This window comes from Narcine bancroftii, chromosome 2, assembly GCF_036971445.1.
Source record: "Narcine bancroftii isolate sNarBan1 chromosome 2, sNarBan1.hap1, whole genome shotgun sequence".
Classification (NCBI taxonomy): Eukaryota; Metazoa; Chordata; class Chondrichthyes; order Torpediniformes; family Narcinidae; genus Narcine; species Narcine bancroftii.
This window is the reverse complement of record NC_091470.1, coordinates 108,835,379-108,854,710: the sequence shown is the minus strand read 5'-3', so window position 1 is coordinate 108,854,710 and position 19,332 is coordinate 108,835,379. Positions and strand designations below refer to the sequence as shown.

Here is a 19,332-nt window from a genome sequence, read left to right as displayed (position 1 = left end):
TCTTCACTGAGTAAATTCAAGACCCACCATTCATTCTGGATGTCGAAGGAACCCAGGGAAATTTATCAGTGCGGGAAAGTTGTCCTGAGGTGAAAGGCCAGCTGTGACCACATTGAAGAGTGGAGCAGATACAAGAGGCTGAATGCCCCCATTCCTCCTGTTTTGGCGTGCCCTCTCTCTCCCTCATTCATTGTTCTATTGAGTTTGCAATCCAAAACATTTTCTCTCTCTGATTGGTGTTGAACATGTGCTCCCGCAGGAAGAGGAAGAGCTGATTATAGAGGGTCTCCTCAACATCTCATGGGGATTGCGGCGGCCAATCCGGTTACAGATGCAGGATGACCACGAGCGCATCCGGCCACCACCCTCCTCTACATCTTGGCACTCTGGGTGCAGTGTGGAGGCGCAGAGGTAGGACCATAGGCACTTTGGAGGGCAGCAATGAGGATGGTGGGATGGAACCATAGAACACCGCAGCACAAAAATGGGCCCCTTGGCCCATCAAGTCCATGCCAAACTATGATTCTGACAGGTCCCATTGACCTGCACTTGAACCATATCTCTCCCATCCATGTACGTGTCCAAATTTTTCTTAAATGTAGAAATCGCACTCGCATTCACCACTTCAGCTGGCAGCTCATTCCACACTCTGACCATTCTCTGCCTGAGAACCTCCCCTAATGAGTGCTTTAAACATTTCCCCTTTCATCCTTGACCTATGGCCTCTAGTACCTGTCTCCCCCGACCTTGGTGAGAAAAGCCTGCTTTCATTTACTTCCATCTATACCCTTCATAATTTTGTATACTGCCATCAAATCTCCCCTCATTCTTCAATGTTCCAGGAAATAAAATCCTAACCCAGTGGTTCTCAACCTTTATCTTTCTACTCACATCCCACTTTAAGTAATCCCTATGCCATTGGTGCTCTGTGATTAGTAAGGTGGTATGTGAGTGGGAAGGTTGAGAATCACTACTCTAGACCCAATTGAGACTGAAATATTTTGCTTGAGAAAAATTGTCATTGGCCTATTTCCTTTGGAGTTATGAAACATAACAAGTGTATTAGGTATGATTAAAACAGTAGTTTAAAAAAAAAATTATTTTCACCCACATCCCACCTTAAGAAATCCCTTACTAATCACAGAGCACCGATGGCATAGGGATTACTTAAAGTGGTATGTGAGTGAAAAAATGTAATCTTTCCGTGTAACTCCATTTCTGAAGTCCTGGAACATTCTTTTAAATCTTCTCAGCACTCTTTCAATCTTATTTATATCCTTTCTGTAGTTAGGTGACCAAATCTGCACACAATGCTCCAAATTTACTCTTGCCAATTTTGGACTAACACTTGGTTCTCGCCGTTCAGTCAAGTGGACTCTTCAGCCTCGTTGACAGTGTGATTAACTGGTTTATTCCTCTTTGCTTTCCAATAACCTCCTCTCCCTCAGGCCAGCCAAACTGACGTGGGTGCTGCCGGACATCAAGGTTGAGGAGTCGGAGAGTCCACTAGAGACGAGTGGCTCAGTGGCATCCAGTGATGCAAGTAAGGCAGCTAGGCAGCTCACAACATGGGTCACCTCAACATTCAGGAGTCCCACCATGATGTCCGGCTCTCTAAAGCAGCAGTTCTCATCCTTTTTTTTCCCCCACTCACATACCACCTTAAATAATCCCTTACTAACCACAGAGCACTGATGGCACCGTATATACTCGAGTAATCGTTGAATTTTTGGGACCACCTTTACAGACCAAAAAAAGGGAGGGGAGATTGACTTTTACATGGGTCATACTTATGACCTCAGTATGTACCTGCATCGTTGAGAGCTTGGGCAGGTGGCCGGGGCATCAGGAGTTTGGATGGGGCAAAGATTTGAGGATGGGAGTTCGGATGGGTGGGTGGTGGAGGTGTTGGGAGCCCAGATGGCTGGTCAGCTGGGTGACGATCCACGGTCGGGAGCTTGGATGGGGCCCAAAAATAGGGAGGATGATTTTTATACAGGTCATACAAAAGCACCTGCTTTTTGAGCCAAAAAAGATTGGGCGGGGGGAGGGGAGTGGTGAGTGGAAGAAACAAGATCAGGTCATTAGGGCTGATTTGTATGAACATCCCAAGTTTTGACAGTGATGACCTCACCCCGTGAATTGACAAGAAATAAAAGGTGTACTTTGCTTTTCCCACCCCACCCCCCAACCCCCCTCACCCTGATCCCCCTGCCCCGCACCAATAAGAATATTGGTGCGTTTGCCCAATCTTTGGCATTCCTGATGTTTCCAGCACATATGGGAGGAAATTGGAGTACATGAGTCACAGGAAATGTGTGCAAACTCCAAACCACACCGGAGATCAAGATTGAACCAGGGTTAGACATACAGTATAGTAACAGGCCCACAAGCCCTTGCTGCCCAATTAACCTATAACCCCGGTACATTTTTGAAGGCTGGGAGGAAACCCACGCAGACACGGGGAGAACATACAAACTCCTTACAGTCAGCGCTGAATTCAAAGCCCGGTCACTGGCGTTGTTATAGCGTTGCACTAAACGTTGTGCTGCTGGAGCTGTGAGCAGATGGATCTATTCTGATATCTTGAGTTTAGATTACATTGGAGCAATTGAGACATTGGCTAGTCTTGGACATGAACAATGGGAATTAATGGGAGGGAGGTGAATGAGAGAGAGAGGGGAGAGGGCCTCAGATTTGTCCTTGGGTGGGAAGCTGGGTACAATCGAAGAGGAGGGGCATTGAAAAGTTGCCCTGCTTGGTCATTCCTCCAGACGTGCAGGAAGGCAGTGAAGGAGACCTGGGCAGCTCACAGCTGATGCGAACAAAGAGCGATGCTGGAGTTCTCCGGAGAGACAAGTTGCGGTCGCTGAGCGACCAGCGGCGAATCAGACGCCATCGGTTCTCCATCAACGGCCACTTTTACAACCACAAGGTAATGGCTCAGCTCTGTGTAATCCAGGTTGTAATCCAGCACCAAGGTCAGCTGGGACAAAAGGCTCCTTAATGGCTATTTTTTAACCTTTCACAATATATGCATGTTGGAATTGCATATATTGTTTAAAAATAAAGAAAAATATAAAATTTGTGGGGATTATGTTGTATTTGACAAACTATAACAGGGATACAGGGCACGTAAGAGCCAAATTGTGCATGCTTACTTTGTTAGTCGGCATCCCAGAGTCCGTAGGCTGGGCGTAACCATCTTGATTCCTGTGCGCATGCGTGAGTCTTCGGTTGGCGCACCCGTAGTCGGTTTGCGTATTGGAGTTCAGTTGGCACATATGCGAAAGTTGAGAGCCCCTGACGATATTGAATTCGTGCATGTGCCAACCGAAGACTCGCACATGTGCACAGGAATCATGATGGCCATGTCCAGCCTGTGTGTCTATATACCATGAGTTCATGATATACTATAAAGGCATAAAGTCGCCATGAGCGTTGCTGTCCCGAGCAATAGAAGCAAGAAAAGCAAAAGAAAATCCCTTCAGAGACAGTGTTTCTGTGTATTTGTCTCTAGCACTTCTGGAGCCTCACAGACTGCTGTTCAAACCATTGGCAACCTGACAGGAAAGTTAGTCTGGAACAAGGTGCAATCAGTGTGTTGATATTGGAACAGGAGGAGGCTATTTGCCACTCCCTGTCCCTCTGTTTCCTACTTTGTCTACTTGTCTCCTACCGAAAGTGAATTGATAACTTTGATTTACAAAACTCACCCCATTGCATGAGATTGCAGATGATGGAATCTGAAGTAACAATAATCCACTGGACTGGTTGAGCAATGCTAGTAGGAGAAAAAAGAATGATCGACATTTTAGGCTGGAACCCTTCAAGTTTCAGGTCTTCTTTCAAGAGCATCCTGGCTGGCTGCATCACAGTGTGGTACGGTTGCTGTAGAGCTTTGGAGCGGAGGTCAATCCACAGGATGATAAGAGGGGTGGAGAGGATCATGGGAGACACCCTGCACTCCCCTCCCCCCCCCCCCCCCCACTGCCGGGATCATTGTCTGAAAATCGTTGAAGAGCCCTTTCACCCTACACAAAACATCTTTCAGCTGCTCCTGTCAGGGGAAGAAATACAGAAGTATCAGAACCAGCACCACCAGGATGAGAAACCACTTCTTCTCATGGGCAGTGAGAATGCTGAACAACTGATGAACTGCTCATACAAACCCTCCAAAGCTCCACTATTAATTTCACAATATTTATTTATTTTTTTAATACCTGTTTCTACATACTGCATTTGTATCATTTCCCTGTATGTGTGTAATGTCTGGTTGTGTGTCTACGTGTTTTGCATTGAGGAACGGAGAACGCTGTTTCGTCACGTTGTACTAGTGCAATCAGGTGACAATAAACTTGAAACATTGACCATTCTTTTTCTCCCACTGATGCTGTTCAAACTGCTGAGTTCCTCCAGCAATCCATTAAGTTGTGGAAGAGTTCCAGATTTTCATTGCCCTCTGTTTCCTGACCACTTCTGTGTCTAATCGTTCTATTGCACTGCTTTGTTCTGGGGTGGAACCCAGCCAATGAATGGTACAAGTTTAGGATAGGCAAGTGATTGAGTGAAAGTGCTGCCACTTTCAGGAGGAAACTGGGATAACAGATTCCACTTTCAAGGTTATTTTTTTATTGTTATTAAGACAGAAAATGTGGCGTTACACAAAATTCCCTTTAGCCTACTGGAAGGCAAAGATTTTCTATTAGCAGATATTGCGCAGCGCCCATTACAGCCAGAGAAAGAGAAGCAAAAGAAAGTTGCCCGGAGTCACTGAGTGTCCATGGATTCGCCTCCAGCCCTCCCACAGCCTATGCAGCCAATCAGCCTTCTGTCCAAACCATGAGCAATCCAAGCTCCAGATGCAGACCTCTGACAGGAAGCCTCCAGCACCCTCTCTCATCCCCGCTCCAATGCCTTCAGGCGGTCTCCAGCCAGTCTTCGGTAGTCCTCAGCCTGGTAGTCCTCGGTCGCCAGCAGCCCACACCTTACGTGGGTACCTCGCCGCACTCACCCAGATGAGAAGCATTGGTAGGGGGAGAGATGGAGCTGTTTTCCAGATGCAATCTGTGACTTGGGAGTGTTACTGATCAAAACAGTAATCAAGTTCGAGATGCACAAAGACTCAGCGGGCGAGGCGCACCAATGCAGAAAGAAATGGAATGAATGTTTCAGGTCTTCTTGTAACGTGATAGGAAATTTTTAAGTTGATTTTCGTGATCAGCACCTCAAAATCCATAAAATACACCCAAAAGGGTTCAGGAAGCAAAATGTTTGTTGTCCAATGTTATCTGATGGCTTCTGTTTTATTTGTGTTATGTTCAGCAGGGTATGGTAGCTGATGTTGAGATGGAGGGGGCGTTGTGCGATCTGGTTTCCCATTGTCTCTTTCACAGAGCCTCTTGCAAAATTTTATTTTCCAGACATCTGTCTTCACTCCAGCCTTTGGTTCAGTCACAAACGTCCGGGTAAACAGCACCATGAGCACGATTCAGGTTCTCAACCTGCTCCTCAACAAGTTTAAGGTGAGCAACTGACCTCTTGCGAATGTAGAATGTACTGTAGAACACAGAACAGTTCAGGCCTTTCAGCCCTCAATGTTGTGTCACCTACAGTATTCCTACCAAACAAATAAAAAACTAAACCCTTTCTACCTCTATTTTTCTTTTTCTCAAATGGGCTTGAGCCTGGGATAAGTGCCTTTGTGTTTGTATGAGGCTTCATCCTGGTCTGTCACACATCATTCACTTGGTCAGGAACTGCTGGGGCACCTGCTCAGAAAATTAACTTGCCACATCTCCCCCTGCCTCTATTTCCAGCCTCCACCTGCGAGATGTATGACAATTTGCTGCTTGAAAGCTCATGCCGATTACCTCTCACTTCTGGCATTGACTCCCTGTCCTTGACATTGTCTGCAATTATCTCTGTCTCAGCAGGCCCATAGATTCGAAGTGACTCCCACCCTCAATCAGCAAGACCCACCACTGCTTTCTGCCTATTCCTCAACCCATTGCTCTATGCGCAATACCATCTGTATGAATTCTGATCCATTCAGAATTTTGCTGCTTTTATCTCTTCTCCTCATGTCCTGCACTAGACTCTCTTGCCTCAGTTCTACACTTGTTTCAGTTTGAAAATCTGACACCTAAACACTATGGTTTGTATTGCCTTTCTGGTAAATACTCTCCCAGGGCTCCTTTGTTTTATTTGGTCCTTATCTGTTCTATACATTGGTATACAGCAGGAGGGGCAGATCTGGCAGTTTTAATGTTCCAGGGTTCTGTTGTTTCAGATGGGATGAGAAGGGGAGGGATGGCAATGCTCATCAGGGAAAATATCACAGCTGTGCTCAGACAGGACAGACTAGACCACTGGAGGACTCAACTACATTGGCTATGTGGGTGGAACTGATGAATAGGGAAAGAGATAACCTCGTGAATGGGAGTCTGTGGATGCTGTGATTAAAGATAAAACAAAGCTGGAGAAACTCAGTAGGTCAAATGGAGTACTTTATAAAGATGCATAACCAATGTTTCTGGCTTGGGCCCATCAAGGTATGAACAAAATGTAGAGACTGGATGCAGACTGGGAGATCGCTTCACGGAGAACCTTTGTTCTGTCTGCATCAGTGACAGGGATCGCCCAGTGGCCAACCATTTCAATTCTGTGCCCCACTCCCACACTGTCCATAGCCTCTTTTACTGTCAGACCAAGACCACCTGTAAACTGGAGGAGCAACTCTTTAATTTTCTGTCTGGGTACTCTCCAACCAGATGGCATTAACATCAACTTCTCTGGTTTTGGCTAGCCTACTCTCTGTAGTTCCTCTCTCTTCCCCATCCCTCTGTCTTTCTTCCAGCTCTCCACCCCCTTCCCTCTCTATTAACAGAGCCATACCTCCTCTCCCTTTTTTTGCTGGTGTGCCCTCCGTCCCTTATCCATCTATTACCTTCTCCCTCTAACCCTCCGCCCCTCTCCACCCCGACATTTTGTTTGTGTGCCTGCTCACATTTTGCTCATACCTTGATGAAGGGCTCAAGTCTGAAACGTTGGTTATGTATCTTTATTTTTGCTATATGGACTACACTGTTTGACCTGTTGAGTTTCTCCAGCATTTTATTTTTACCGCGTGAATGGGATTGTATTTATAGATCATCCAATAGTCAGTGAGAATTGGAGGAGTAAATCTGCAGAGAAATATCAGACAGCTGCAGCAAACATAAAATTGTGTTAGTAACTGATTTTAACTTTCACATATTGTTTGGAATTCCCATACTGTAGAAGAGCTACGTGGGTTAGAGTTTGTTAAATGTGTTCAGAAAAGTTTTCTAAATCAATATATAGAGGTCCTCACCAGAGAGAGCGCAATACTGAATTTTTTTTTGTGGGGGGGGGGAATAAGACGGGATAGGTGACAGAGGTGTGTTGAGGGGTACACTTTGTGTCCAGTGCTCATAATGCCATTTGTTTCAAGATAATTATGGCTAAGGGTAGATCTGGTCCTCGGTTTGAGAATCTGAATTGGAGAGAGGCAAATTTTGAGTTAGTTGGTGTAAATTGGGACAGGGTGGTTTTCTGGCAAGGGTGTGCTTAGCAAGCAGGAGTCAGTGAAAGGTGCGATTTTGAGTGTACGGAATTTGTACATTCCTGTCAGGATTAAAGGCAAAGTTCTTTTGCAAGGTTTTTGAGGATCTCTTTAAGAAGAAGAAGAAAGGGGTTTATGAAAGGCTTTGGCAACAAAGAGCAAATGAGAGCTGTATTTTATACAGCTCTATGGTTTCTGGCCATCAGCTGTATTGTTGGCCATCAACCACCCCATTTTATGCTGACACATTTTTATTCTCCCCAAATTAACCCTCATCTATGGAATAGCAGCAACTTGCAATGGTCAACAAACCTACCAACCCACAGGACTTTGGGATATAGGAAGGAATATTTAGGGCATAATAGGATGGATAGTGAGAAACTTTTCCCCATCTGAAATTGGAGGAAATGGGTTAAAATTAAAGGAAGGAATCTGAGGGGAAGGAATACATTGCTTGAGGGAGACTGTATTCTTTAATGTTGTCTGAGTAATTAGGGGGGAATGAGCACATAAAAAAGGTGCCACGACACATACCAGAGGGCGAGTCAGTGGATGAATGCCGGGCCGCACTGATTTTTTTCGGCATCGTTGGACTGGGGCCGGGAGTTGCCACTTTTGAAAAGGCACACCCCCCTGCACACTCTGCCCTCCCCAGCTATGCCACTGGTAGGAGCTCTAACATTTAAAGTAGTGGGATGAGCACTTTAAACTGAAGTTTACAGATAAATTGCTGGTAAATGGGTGGGTATATGATGGGCCAAAGGGCCTCCTTCTGTGCTGTGACTCTGACTTGATCATCTTCTAAATGGCCTACACCATATTTTGAAACTGAGTTCATCTGGTTCTGCACTCCCTGCCAGAGGAAACTCCTTTCCTGGATCTGCTATATTGACTCTTTTTGAAAGTTTTTTTTGTAAATTTTAACCATAGAACTATAGAACAAAACAGCATGGAAATAGGCCCTTTGGCCCTTCTAGTCTGTGCTGAACTATTATTCTGCCTAGTCCCACTTACCTGCACTGTCCATAGCCATCCACAACCCTCTGATCCATGTACCTGCCCAAATTCTTCTTAAATGTTAAAATTGAGCCCGCATTCACCACTTCAGCTAACAGCCACTCTTTGTATGAAGAAGTTCCCTGATGTTCCCCCTAAACTTTTCCCTTTTCACTCTTAACCCATGTCCTCTGGTTTGTATCTCACCTACCCTCAGTGGAAAAAGCCTACCTACATTTACTCTGTCTATACCCCTCATAATTTTCAATACCTCTATCAAATCTTCCCTCATTCTTCTATGCTCCAGGGAATAAAGTCCTAACTTTTCCCTGTAACTCAGTTCCTTTGTGATCTTTCTCATTCATCTAAACTCTGAGGAATATAGACCTGTGCTCCATTCTGTTCTTCAATGGTAAGCCAGGAACCAGTTTGACTATCCAGAGTGCAATGGAGATTAACCAATGTAGCCTTTTCAAACCAAGGAGACAACAAGCGCACTCCTGGAGTGGTCAGAGTTCCTAGTACAATTGCAAATCTTTCTGGGAATGGGTCAAAGGAAACTCTTTCAATTGGATCCAAAATGTTTTGCTTTTCTTTTGCAGATTGAAAATAACTCTGATGAATTTGCACTTTACATTGTCCACACCAGTGGAGGTGAGTTGGATACTGATGCTTGCTCGGATTGAACAAATGTTTTCCATTTGACAGGACAAATGCTTGTCAGGGGCTGGGAGGTGGGGTGGGGTGGGTGGGGTGGGTGGGGGGGGGGGGGGGAGGAAATATCACCAGCTTATGATTTAAAAAATATATATATTTGGACAGATTTATGGATAGGAAGAGCATGGAAGGATGGAGACTAAAATCATACAAATGGTCTAGCCCAGTATGCCAACTTGGCCAGCATGGATGTTTTGGGCTGAAGGACTCCAAAATAAGAGTAGGAGGAACCATTTATCCCTTTAAGCAGATTTGCAGATTACATGTTGACCTCATCATCAACAACGAATAGTCGCTCTACATAGAAGAGGTGGAAAATCTCACGATATGGTGTGAGAGTGACCACCTGAGTCTCGAGGTGGACAAGACAAAGGAGAAGATTATGGACTTCAGGATGACGAGTAGTGATCATCCTCCATTACACCAATAAATCTGTAGTGGGAGAGAGTGGAGAGCACCAAGTTCCTTGGAGTTCAATTAACTAGTGACTTATTGTGGACACACATCTCCTTACTTGTCAGGAAAGCACTAGAGTGACATAACTTCATGAGAAGACTGAAGCAGGAAGACTCTATGGAGAGCATCCTGGCCAGCTGCATCACAGTGTGTGGTACAGTTGCTGCAGAGAAGTGGATCAGAGGACAATCCACAGGACCACAAGAATGGCAGGGAACATAGAACACTACACTGGAGTCTGCAAATGCTGGATCACTGGAGTCTCCCTGCCTAAGATGATATATGGGGATCATTGACTGAAAAAGGTGCACAAAATCACTGAAGACCCCTTCCACCCTGCACACTGCATCTTTCAGCTGCTCCTGTCGGGAAATAGATACTGGAGTATCAGAGCCAGCACCACCAGGCTGAGGAACAGCTTCTTCCCCCATGGTAGTGAGAATGATGAACGACCAAAGGAACATTCTAACCAAACTAACCAAATCTGAGACTCAATGTACAAAACAATGTGGGTTTATTTATTTGTAGATATGAATACTTGTCCTGCATATGTAGTCTTTTGTCATTATGTGACTGTGTATTTTGCACCAAGGACTGGAGAATGCTGTTTCGTTGGGATGTACTTGTGCAAGAAACTTGACTAGAAACCTGACCCACCATTCATGATGATCGTGGCTGATCTATGCTGGCATTGACTCCTCTTCTGTAACCCCCTAACTTTCAAATATTTGTCTAATTCCACATTAAATGTATGTAATGATCTGACTTCCACATCACCAGGGTAAAGCATTTGAGATTCACCTCCCTCTGAGCGAAGAAATATCTGTGCACCTGTGTTGTAAATGTATGGCCCTTTATTGTGCAGCTAACACCAAGGTAAATAGCGCCTTTGGAAGACTACACAAAAGAGTCTGGAAAAACAACCAACTGAAAAACTTCACAAAGATTAGTGTATACAGAGCTGTTGTCATACCCACACTCCTGTTCGGCTCCGAATCATGAGTCCTCTACCGGCATCACCTACGGCTCCTAGAACGCTTCCACCAGCGTTGTCTCCGCTCCATCCTCAACATTCATTGGAGCGACTTCATCACCAATATCGAAGTACTCGAGATGGCAGAGGCCGACAGCATCGAATCCACACTGCTGAAGATCAAACTGCGCTGGGTAGGTCATGTCTTCAGAATGGAGGACCATTGCCTTCCCAAGATCGTGTTATATGGCGAGCTCTCCACTGGCCACCGAGACAGAGGTGCACCAAAGAAGAGGTACAAGGACTGCCTAAAGAAATCTCTTGGTGCCTGCCACATTGACCACCGCCAGTGGGCTGATATCGCCTCAAACCGTGCATCTTGGCGCCTCACAGTTCGGCGGGCAGCAACCTCCTTGGCAGAAGACTGCAGAGCCCACCTCACTGACAAAAGACAAAGGAGGAAAAACCCAACCCCAACCAACCAATTTTCCCTTGCAACCGCTGCAACCGTGTCTGCCTGTCCCGCATCGGACTTGTCAGCCACAAACGAGTCTGCAGCTGACGTGGACATTACCCCTCCATAAATTTTCGTCCGCGAAGGCAAGCCAAAGAAGAATGCCATGGGATTGGTATGAAACAGGTGGATAACTCTTCACAGCTTACTCGGTATGGAGCAGAGCCACTGGTTCTCATCTCCAGAGTTACAGTCAGGCTTGATCCTGACTGTAACTGCTGTCTATGTGGAGTTTGCATGTTCTCCCTGTGACCGCATGGGCCTTGGGTTCTCCAATTTCCCCTTATATTCAAGAGGCCTGTGAATTGGTAGGTTACTCAATGCATGCAAATTGTCCCAAGTATGTAGGTGAGTATGTAATGAATGTGGGATGAATTAGCATAAATTGATTCTTGATGGTTAGCATGGTGAGTGGGCTGAAGTGCCTCCCTCCACACTGTATGACTGAGCATTGTAAGTAATGTCCTGTCACCACTGGTCACGAAGTCTGTCTAAATCTACTCAACAACATCCCATGTGCACTGCTGGAAGAGGAAACCTGAATGGCTTTTACCTTGAAAGGCTCAGGCCCAAATCATGGGTTATATATCTTTACCTCCGAAGGCAGTGGTTCTCAACCTTTTCATTTCCACTTTTATGCTATCTTAATTTTTTTGCAGCCTCTGTCAGTCATAATTGACCATGGGTAGCTTGAGTGGGCTCACCAGGGTGCAAGCCAGGGCAGTGTTGATATGGAGATTGATCTGTTGCTCACGCAGTGGACCCAACCACCCCCCCCCCCCCCCCCCCCCCCCACAAGCTAATGATAGATCCAAAGGAATGACGAAAGTCGATACAGTTTGGTGCCAGCAGCATTGCAGAAGTTGCCGTGCTGGGTACATCCTGCGGGACCATGACTCCGGATTTTTCTTCGGGGTTTACTCTTAAAGCCTTTCCCATGAGCAAATATAGTCACAAGGCAGTGGAAGTTTGAAATCTGAGTTTTCCCTCTCCTTGATGAGTTACCATCTGTGCTTAACGAGCCTCATCTGCCTGGAGCAACTGGTTTCAAGGTGCCAGTGGTCCGCCTTTGCCTCTTCTGACAGAACAGCTCCACCAGGCATAAGAAATGTGCCACACGTGAAGGCCGGGAATTGGGCTTGGTTTTCAGATGTTGTCTGAGATGCACACCATGAAGAGCATTTGTGTAGCCGTGGGAGCTTGTCCCCACTACCACCCTTCACCTACTACCAACGACCTTAAGTAATCCCTTACTAACCACAGAGCACCTATGGCATAAAGTGGTCTGTGGTTAGTTAGGGATTACTTAAGGTGGTATGTGAGTGGGGAAATAAGGTTGAGAACCATTGTCTTATGGAGACTATGTTCCTGCACTATTTTTTGCTACAACCACAACGTTTGCAGACTTCTGTGTTTCAATGGCTTTGATTCATTGTAAGTAGAATGTCAATAGAAAAAATGCAAATAAATGTCCTAATCATATGGTTTCCAGTATATATTTTAAATTTATTGTTGGGAAGAAAAATTCAGTTGATTTTTCATCTAATCTGTTTATGAACTTTACAGAGAGAACAAAATTGAAGGATTTGGATTATCCTCTCATCACCCGTATTCTTCAGGGGCCATGTGAGGCCATAGCAAAAATCTTTCTGATGGAGAAGGACCTGGGGGAAGAGGTCACATATGATGTACGTCCATTTCTTATTCAACAATTCATGCAATGATTTTTGTGCTCTGACATCTGGGGCAGGATATGGACCTGCACCTGAGCCTGTACTGTCTTGCTTCCAATGAGTAAGGCTGGTTGATGGAATTAGCAATATCACCACAAACGTTTTGGGAATATTGTTAGTTCATTGGACCCAATTTTAGATTTGCTCTCTTTCATCAGGTTGCGCAGTACATCAAGTTTGAGATGCCTGTACTTCAAAGTTTTATTGTGAAGTTGAAAGAAGAGGAAGACCGCGAAGTGAAAAAGTTAACACGCAGGTGAGTTCCTGTGGGAATGAAACACTTCAAAAATGACTCTTCCAAGCTTTGGAGATGGTGCTTTGGAACTTGAAAGATTGATTATTGCATTTTTTAAAATGTGGATTCTCAACACTTTGGACTAAACAAGTACTAAATTGGCCAAATATCACTTTTTAAGAAGTTGTAATTACCACCACTTATGGGAGAATTTGCACAAGTCTAAATTAAAATACAAAGCAAGAGCAAATGGGAAAGAAAGCTGGCTTTAAATGCACTTAAGAGATGACCCGTAGTGGGGTCAAAATCTTTGATTTGAAGTAATTGGTAGAAGAATTGGAGGCAAAATATTTTTCAATCGGAGATCTAGAACTCTCTCAAAGGTGACGAAGTAGAAACCTTTATTGCATTAAATGAATACTTAGATTCATATCTGAGGAGAACTGTAGGTCTGTGGAAGATGGAATTGAACTGGGAAGGTTTTATTTCTTAAACACCCCCCCCCCTCCTTCATTGACACAGATATAATGGCCAAATAGCCTTGAGTTGCAGTAGTTTTGCATTCTTTTAATCAAACATCCCTCCTACACTAGGATCATTTTGTCCACACTGCTCTCTGAGATAAATGAGACTAATGCAATATTTTCCTTTACAGGTACTCAGTGTTGCGTGCAGTTATTGAGACACGTGTACAGGAGCTGACAGAGTCCTGGGCACAGATGTAAGACTTGCTTCTAGCTGATGGAATGGCTGCTGCAATGATGTTTGGGCAAGTGTTTATTGAGGTTTCCATGCAGAGACTATGCAAGATATTCCTGCACCCTTCAGAATCAACCTTGCAGCAACATAATGCATGAGAGTTCCTGAAATAACACTGTTCATCCTCTTGGATTGCCTTGGAGTCTGCAGTAAATTGGATCATTCTTCAGGACTTTTCTGTGAATGAAACCCAGGAAGGGGTTGGGGCATTTTAAGAAAATTTTTTTTTCCCATTTTCTTTTAACTTTTTTTGTTTATTTGCTGGAGAAACAGAAGTTGTGGTCAGCTGAGAAAAGATCGAAGGTCACGAATTAACTCAGAAACAAATCTGCTTTGAGATTGCTGTGGGAACTTGATGAACGTGTTGAGTAACCGAGAGGAGCAGAACAAATTCAGTGTTCGCCCCTCCAACCTCCTGTGATGGAACTTCCAGGGGGGTATGTCCCAATCACCATTGGCAACACTGGTGCTGGATCCCCAGAGTTCACATTCAATGAAAGCAATTGTTCGTTTACTTGGTCATGACTGTTAAGTGCAGGATTTTCTGGAACCCACCCCATTGTGGTTCACTTTTGTGAACTGGTATTAATGCAAGATGTTTTATTGAAATGGAATGTTTGTTCCTCACTGAAGGGTAGTTCATCACTTTGGGGTGGCACGGTTAGCATAGCTGTTAGTGCAATGCTGTTACTGTGTCAGTGATCCAGGTTCAAAGCCGGTGGTGTCTGTAAGGAATTTATACGTTCTTCCCATGCCCGAGGGTTCCACCCTTCAAAATATACTGGGATCAGAGGTTAATTGGGTGTATTTGGTGGCACAGGCTCATGGGCCGAAAGGGCCTTTTACCATGCTGTATGTCTAAATTTAAAAACCTAAAAAAGCACTGATTACCTGGTCTCTAATGCAATGTTGTTGGTTGGAGCTGGAGTGAAGTTCATGCATTTCTTGCATTACTTCATTGGATGCAACTGGAGAGTGACAGCTGGAGACTGCAAGTTATGAAGCTCCGGTCATCTGCTGAATCCATTTGGGAGTTCCCACAATCTGCTGGCTCAGTGGGTTCACTGTAGCAAGCACTGGTCCAGCCTTTGCCAGTGCACTTAAATTCCCTGAAATCAGGCTTGCCACTGAAGGCAGCTCACCACATTTTATCTAATGCAATCTCTGAGTTCACAGCTTGAAATCCTGTCGTGTATGGTTTTGAATGTTAGGGTGTTGGTTTAGATGAGATTGTTTTGGTACAAGACTACTGACAGCCCCAACACTGTTCCAGGAGACTGTCACACAACCTGCAGTTGGCATTACATGGATGACAATTGCATGGTTATTGTCACAATTGCAATGTGAATTGGTGAGGGAGATGATATTGGGTAGATGAAAGGCAGCATAAAAAGGGCTGCTTCTGTGAGAGGCAGGACTTGCTCTGTAACTGGATTAAAGTAGTGACTTGATTCTTCAGCATGGTAATCTTACTGTGGGTGATTCCAATTACTTGGGGGCTCTAACCATAACCCCCATGTGAGGGGTGCTGGACAAAATAGCGATTCACTGTCTGCCTTCTGGTAGATGAAAGTTAAAGAATTTAATGAATGTTACAATCTAATTGTAGTATTCCATAACAATTTAATGAAACTTCAACTTTTACCTTTACGTGGGTTACTTCTCCAACCAGAACTGAACATTAGTTTTGGTGTTTTGTTCCTTTTGACAAAACACCGATTTGTATATTTTCTCTCCCTTTATTGTACATAAGCAATTTTTAAAATTGTGTCAGTTTTGTGTCTAAAATGACAAGGGATGGAGATGCTTCCTTCGTTACCACATATTCAAGTCCAGGGATGGATTTAATGGATGGCAGTGCCATCGTCACTGCACTGACACTCAGTGCTGGGAGTAATAGAGAATGCTTAAAATATAGTCCATGCAGAAAGCACATAATGATCTCATTCAGAATATAATTGCACTTTTGGTGGACGTGATCCAGTTTTGGTCATGAGATGAAGTCTATTTCTAAACAAATGGTCTTGCTGAAGTCCTCTGTTTTAAACTGATCTGGAAATTGGGTTGCAAAAACATCATTGTTTTCACTTGCTATAAATCGCCAGTCTTTACTTCCTTTCTTTCAGACAATGCATCTTGTGAGGCTTATTCAGGTGCGTGTTTTTTTTAAAAGAAAAAAATGAACGAAGCAGTATGTTTCTGTGGAATATAATGTAAATATGGTACACATTGTATTATCAGGGGTAAAACACGGTTGAAATAAAAACACAATGTTGGGGAAACTCAGTTGGTCAAACAGTGTACTTTATATTGCAAAGATAAAAATACATAACTAATGTTTCTGGAAAACAGGCCATAATGTTGGTTATGTATCTATCTTTGCCACTGTGGTGCAACCACTGTATTGTATGAGCTGGCCTTCCCCCTGAACCTGTGTCTCCTCCTTCCCAGAAATCCTTATAAAGACTGTTATGCCCAAACTCCTCTCTCAGTACCTGCCTTGGAACTGGGCCAGTAACATGTGAGATGTGTTGATGTTTTAAGGTGATTAAAGCCTATTAATCACTGTCTAATGTGGTTGATCGAAAGCACTACAGCCACCTAGAGTACAGTGTTTGACCTGCTAAGTCTCTCCAGCATTGTGTTTTCACTTTGTATTATCAGGGTATGGATTCAAAAGGTAAAAATTAGTGTTGCAATTGATCATTCCAACAAGCACAGATGTAAATAGCCGTAGTGTTTTGACATGAAGAAAGTTTGTGGTTCTGGTTCAAAAAGTTATCCTGCTGAACCCCTAGTTGGATGCAAAGAAGTGTGCAAACTGCCAACTTTCCTCTCATCCGTTTTGTGGCCGGACTGCTGTCTTTCCTCAGACACTTTAGTTGTGGCATTCCTTGTCTGAAGTGTCACTTTGAATCCTGGGTGAGCCAATTGCCCTGGTCTCTGTACTGACACATTTGCAGGTCACCAATTCTCCCCAAGTTGAATCGAATTGTAAAAAGAAAATCTATTTTCCTGTTGTGCTATTTCACACACATTTCGGTCACTAAAACCTGTGAACTATTTTTTAAAAGAACGCAGTTGAATAAAAGTTTTAAGTGAACAAGATTGATTTGTGATGCTGTGAAGTTATTTCCTCCGCACACTTGCTGCTTTGTACTGATGTTTTCATTTTTCTCTGTGGCAATACCCACACGTGAGATGAACAATGAGGATTTGGAATAGTTGATCGTCATGTGACTGACATTGGTCAGTTTCCAACCTTTAGTTGATGAATTGTGGCCTCAGACTGGAAAGATTTTTTTAAAGAAGTGGGGGGGGGGGTGGGCAGGTGTGGTGTCGTACTTCCAACAATTATGGTTGTGGGAAAGCCATTGACATCACACATTTGGAGGGAATGGAAATTTAGGATAAGTGACACCATGTAGACTGAGGTAAAACACAAAAGACTACAGACCCCACGATTGAAGTTTAAAAAAAACAATGCTGGAGAACCTAATCAGGTCAAACAATGTACTTTATATGGCAAAGATCTATAACTGACATTTTTGGCTTGAGTCCTTCATCAAGGTGTTGCATTGTTTTTACTCCACGTAGATTGTGATGGATACATAATGCTTTGACCAATTTGGTTGATTACTTGGAAGAGGTCAAGGGCATCTTGCAGCACAATATTTGTACCCAATGCCTGCCAGATGGTTTTACAATGATGTTGACCATGAGATGATAGGGGCAAATATCTTTCTTGTGAAGAGGCAGAGAAAGCTTCCTGAATTTTCTGCGAAGTAGCAATCCAATCACATTCTTTGTCAAAAAAAGCATTCTCCAATTGCAGGATTTTTTTGTTGTTTTCATGAGATTCCTATAACTTAATTTCCAATTTCTCAAATTGTTTCTGTATCTTTATTTTTTCATTCTCCATTTCATTGTGGGATTTCTTCCAAAGAAGCTTCTGACTTCATAGCCTTGCTTAGCTTTCTGTTTTCTGTGTTCTTAAAGATTTAAAGGGAGGTTGCTCTTGCTTTGAATATCTCTGCTCCATATTCCTTGATTTCCACCATCTTCAATGATTCGATAAACCAGCTTCTCGTGGTTGTCAGATCCGTTCATTTTTCTTGGTGTCTGGGAATCCTTCGTGTGGTAAAGGAGACCGGGCAAGTGCCCCTCAGCAAATCTTGCTGGCCTGTTGACGGTCATTGCTCTTTTCTGCAACTCAACCTGTTGCATGTCATTCTGAATAACTTGGTCCATGATTCCCTGTGGAATCTGCTGGCACAATTCCAAAAGCCTGGTTTCCAAAGCTACAGGATCAGGAGCTTCTTACTTAACTTTCATATCAAACTTTTCCTTCATTTTAAGCTCAGTGTTTCATTGCAAGGTTCTCTTCAATTCATCTTTTGGTTCTTGAACCCTCTCCGGCATCTCCTGGAGCTTTTTCTTTTTCCATTGCTAATTTATTAGTCTCTAGTTGCTGCAGATGCTTGATTAAACTTCTTGAATTCCCAGTCTCTGCTTTTTTTTTTCCAAAGCACGAGATTTCAGCTCTTCAGTCTCTGTGTGCACTGTGTTGCGGCAAGACATCATTTTCTGTAGTTCCTCCTATTCTCTACATCCTTTATCTTGTTCCTCTCGCTGCCATTTCCTTCACTCCTGTTTCTTGAAGATTTTAAAGTTCATCTCATCTGCCTTAAATGCCCCAAAGACATTAAATGCTTTGAGTTTCTTTCTTTCTACAAGCTCTGCCCTTCTACCTTCATTTTCTTCATTAAGTCCTGATGAAATGAGTCCAACTCAGTGGTTTTCAAACTCTTTCTTTCCACTCACATCCCACTTTAAGTAATCCCTATGCCAGGTTCTCTGCGATTAAGGTAGGATGTGGGTGGAAAGAAAAAGTTTGAAAACCACTGCTTTAATCATCCCTAATTGATTTGTTATATGCCTGGTTTTCATAACTCCAAAGGAAATGGGCCAATATCAATTGTTCTCAAGCAAAATATTTCAGTAACAATTGGGTCTAGAGCCGTGATTCTCAACCTTTCCTTCCCACTCACATCCCATCTTAAGCAATTCCTTACTAATCACTGAGCATTTATGGCATAGCGAATACTTAAAGTGGGAATGCGAGTAGAAAGAAAAAGGTTGAGAACCACTGGTCCAGCTGTTCAGCACTGGGTTTGATATCCATTTGTTTGTAACGTCAAACAGGATTTGCTCTGTCTACTTGTTTGTGCTGAAGTCTAGCAGTTTTGTCTCTTTTGTGTCTGTTTGTGCTGAAGTCTAACAGTTTTGTCTCTTTTGTGTCCTTCAACTTCCTTCTTTTCCTGGGAATCAGATTTCCAAGTAATGGCTATGAATTTCCTGGCC

At 43.7% G+C, this 19,332-nt stretch overlaps 1 protein-coding gene across 4 annotated transcripts in view; it reads left to right on the top strand.

The window, feature by feature from the left end:
- The window catches only part of rassf2a (Ras association domain family member 2a), a 40,229-nt gene extending 23,153 nt beyond the window's left edge, over positions 1–17,076 (top strand). For all 4 annotated transcript variants that reach the window (XM_069917979.1, XM_069917980.1, XM_069917982.1 and 1 more), the window contains 8 exons: positions 260–411; positions 1,449–1,543; positions 2,775–2,935; positions 5,424–5,525; positions 9,184–9,235; positions 12,808–12,929; positions 13,133–13,230; positions 13,865–17,076. In XM_069917979.1, the coding sequence (XP_069774080.1) occupies positions 260–411; positions 1,449–1,543; positions 2,775–2,935; positions 5,424–5,525; positions 9,184–9,235; positions 12,808–12,929; positions 13,133–13,230; positions 13,865–13,934 (852 nt within the window). In that variant the 3' untranslated portion in view covers positions 13,935–17,076. The remainder of the gene's footprint in view (positions 1–259; positions 412–1,448; positions 1,544–2,774; positions 2,936–5,423; positions 5,526–9,183; positions 9,236–12,807; positions 12,930–13,132; positions 13,231–13,864) is intronic.
- Positions 17,077–19,332: the final 2,256 nt, after the last annotated feature.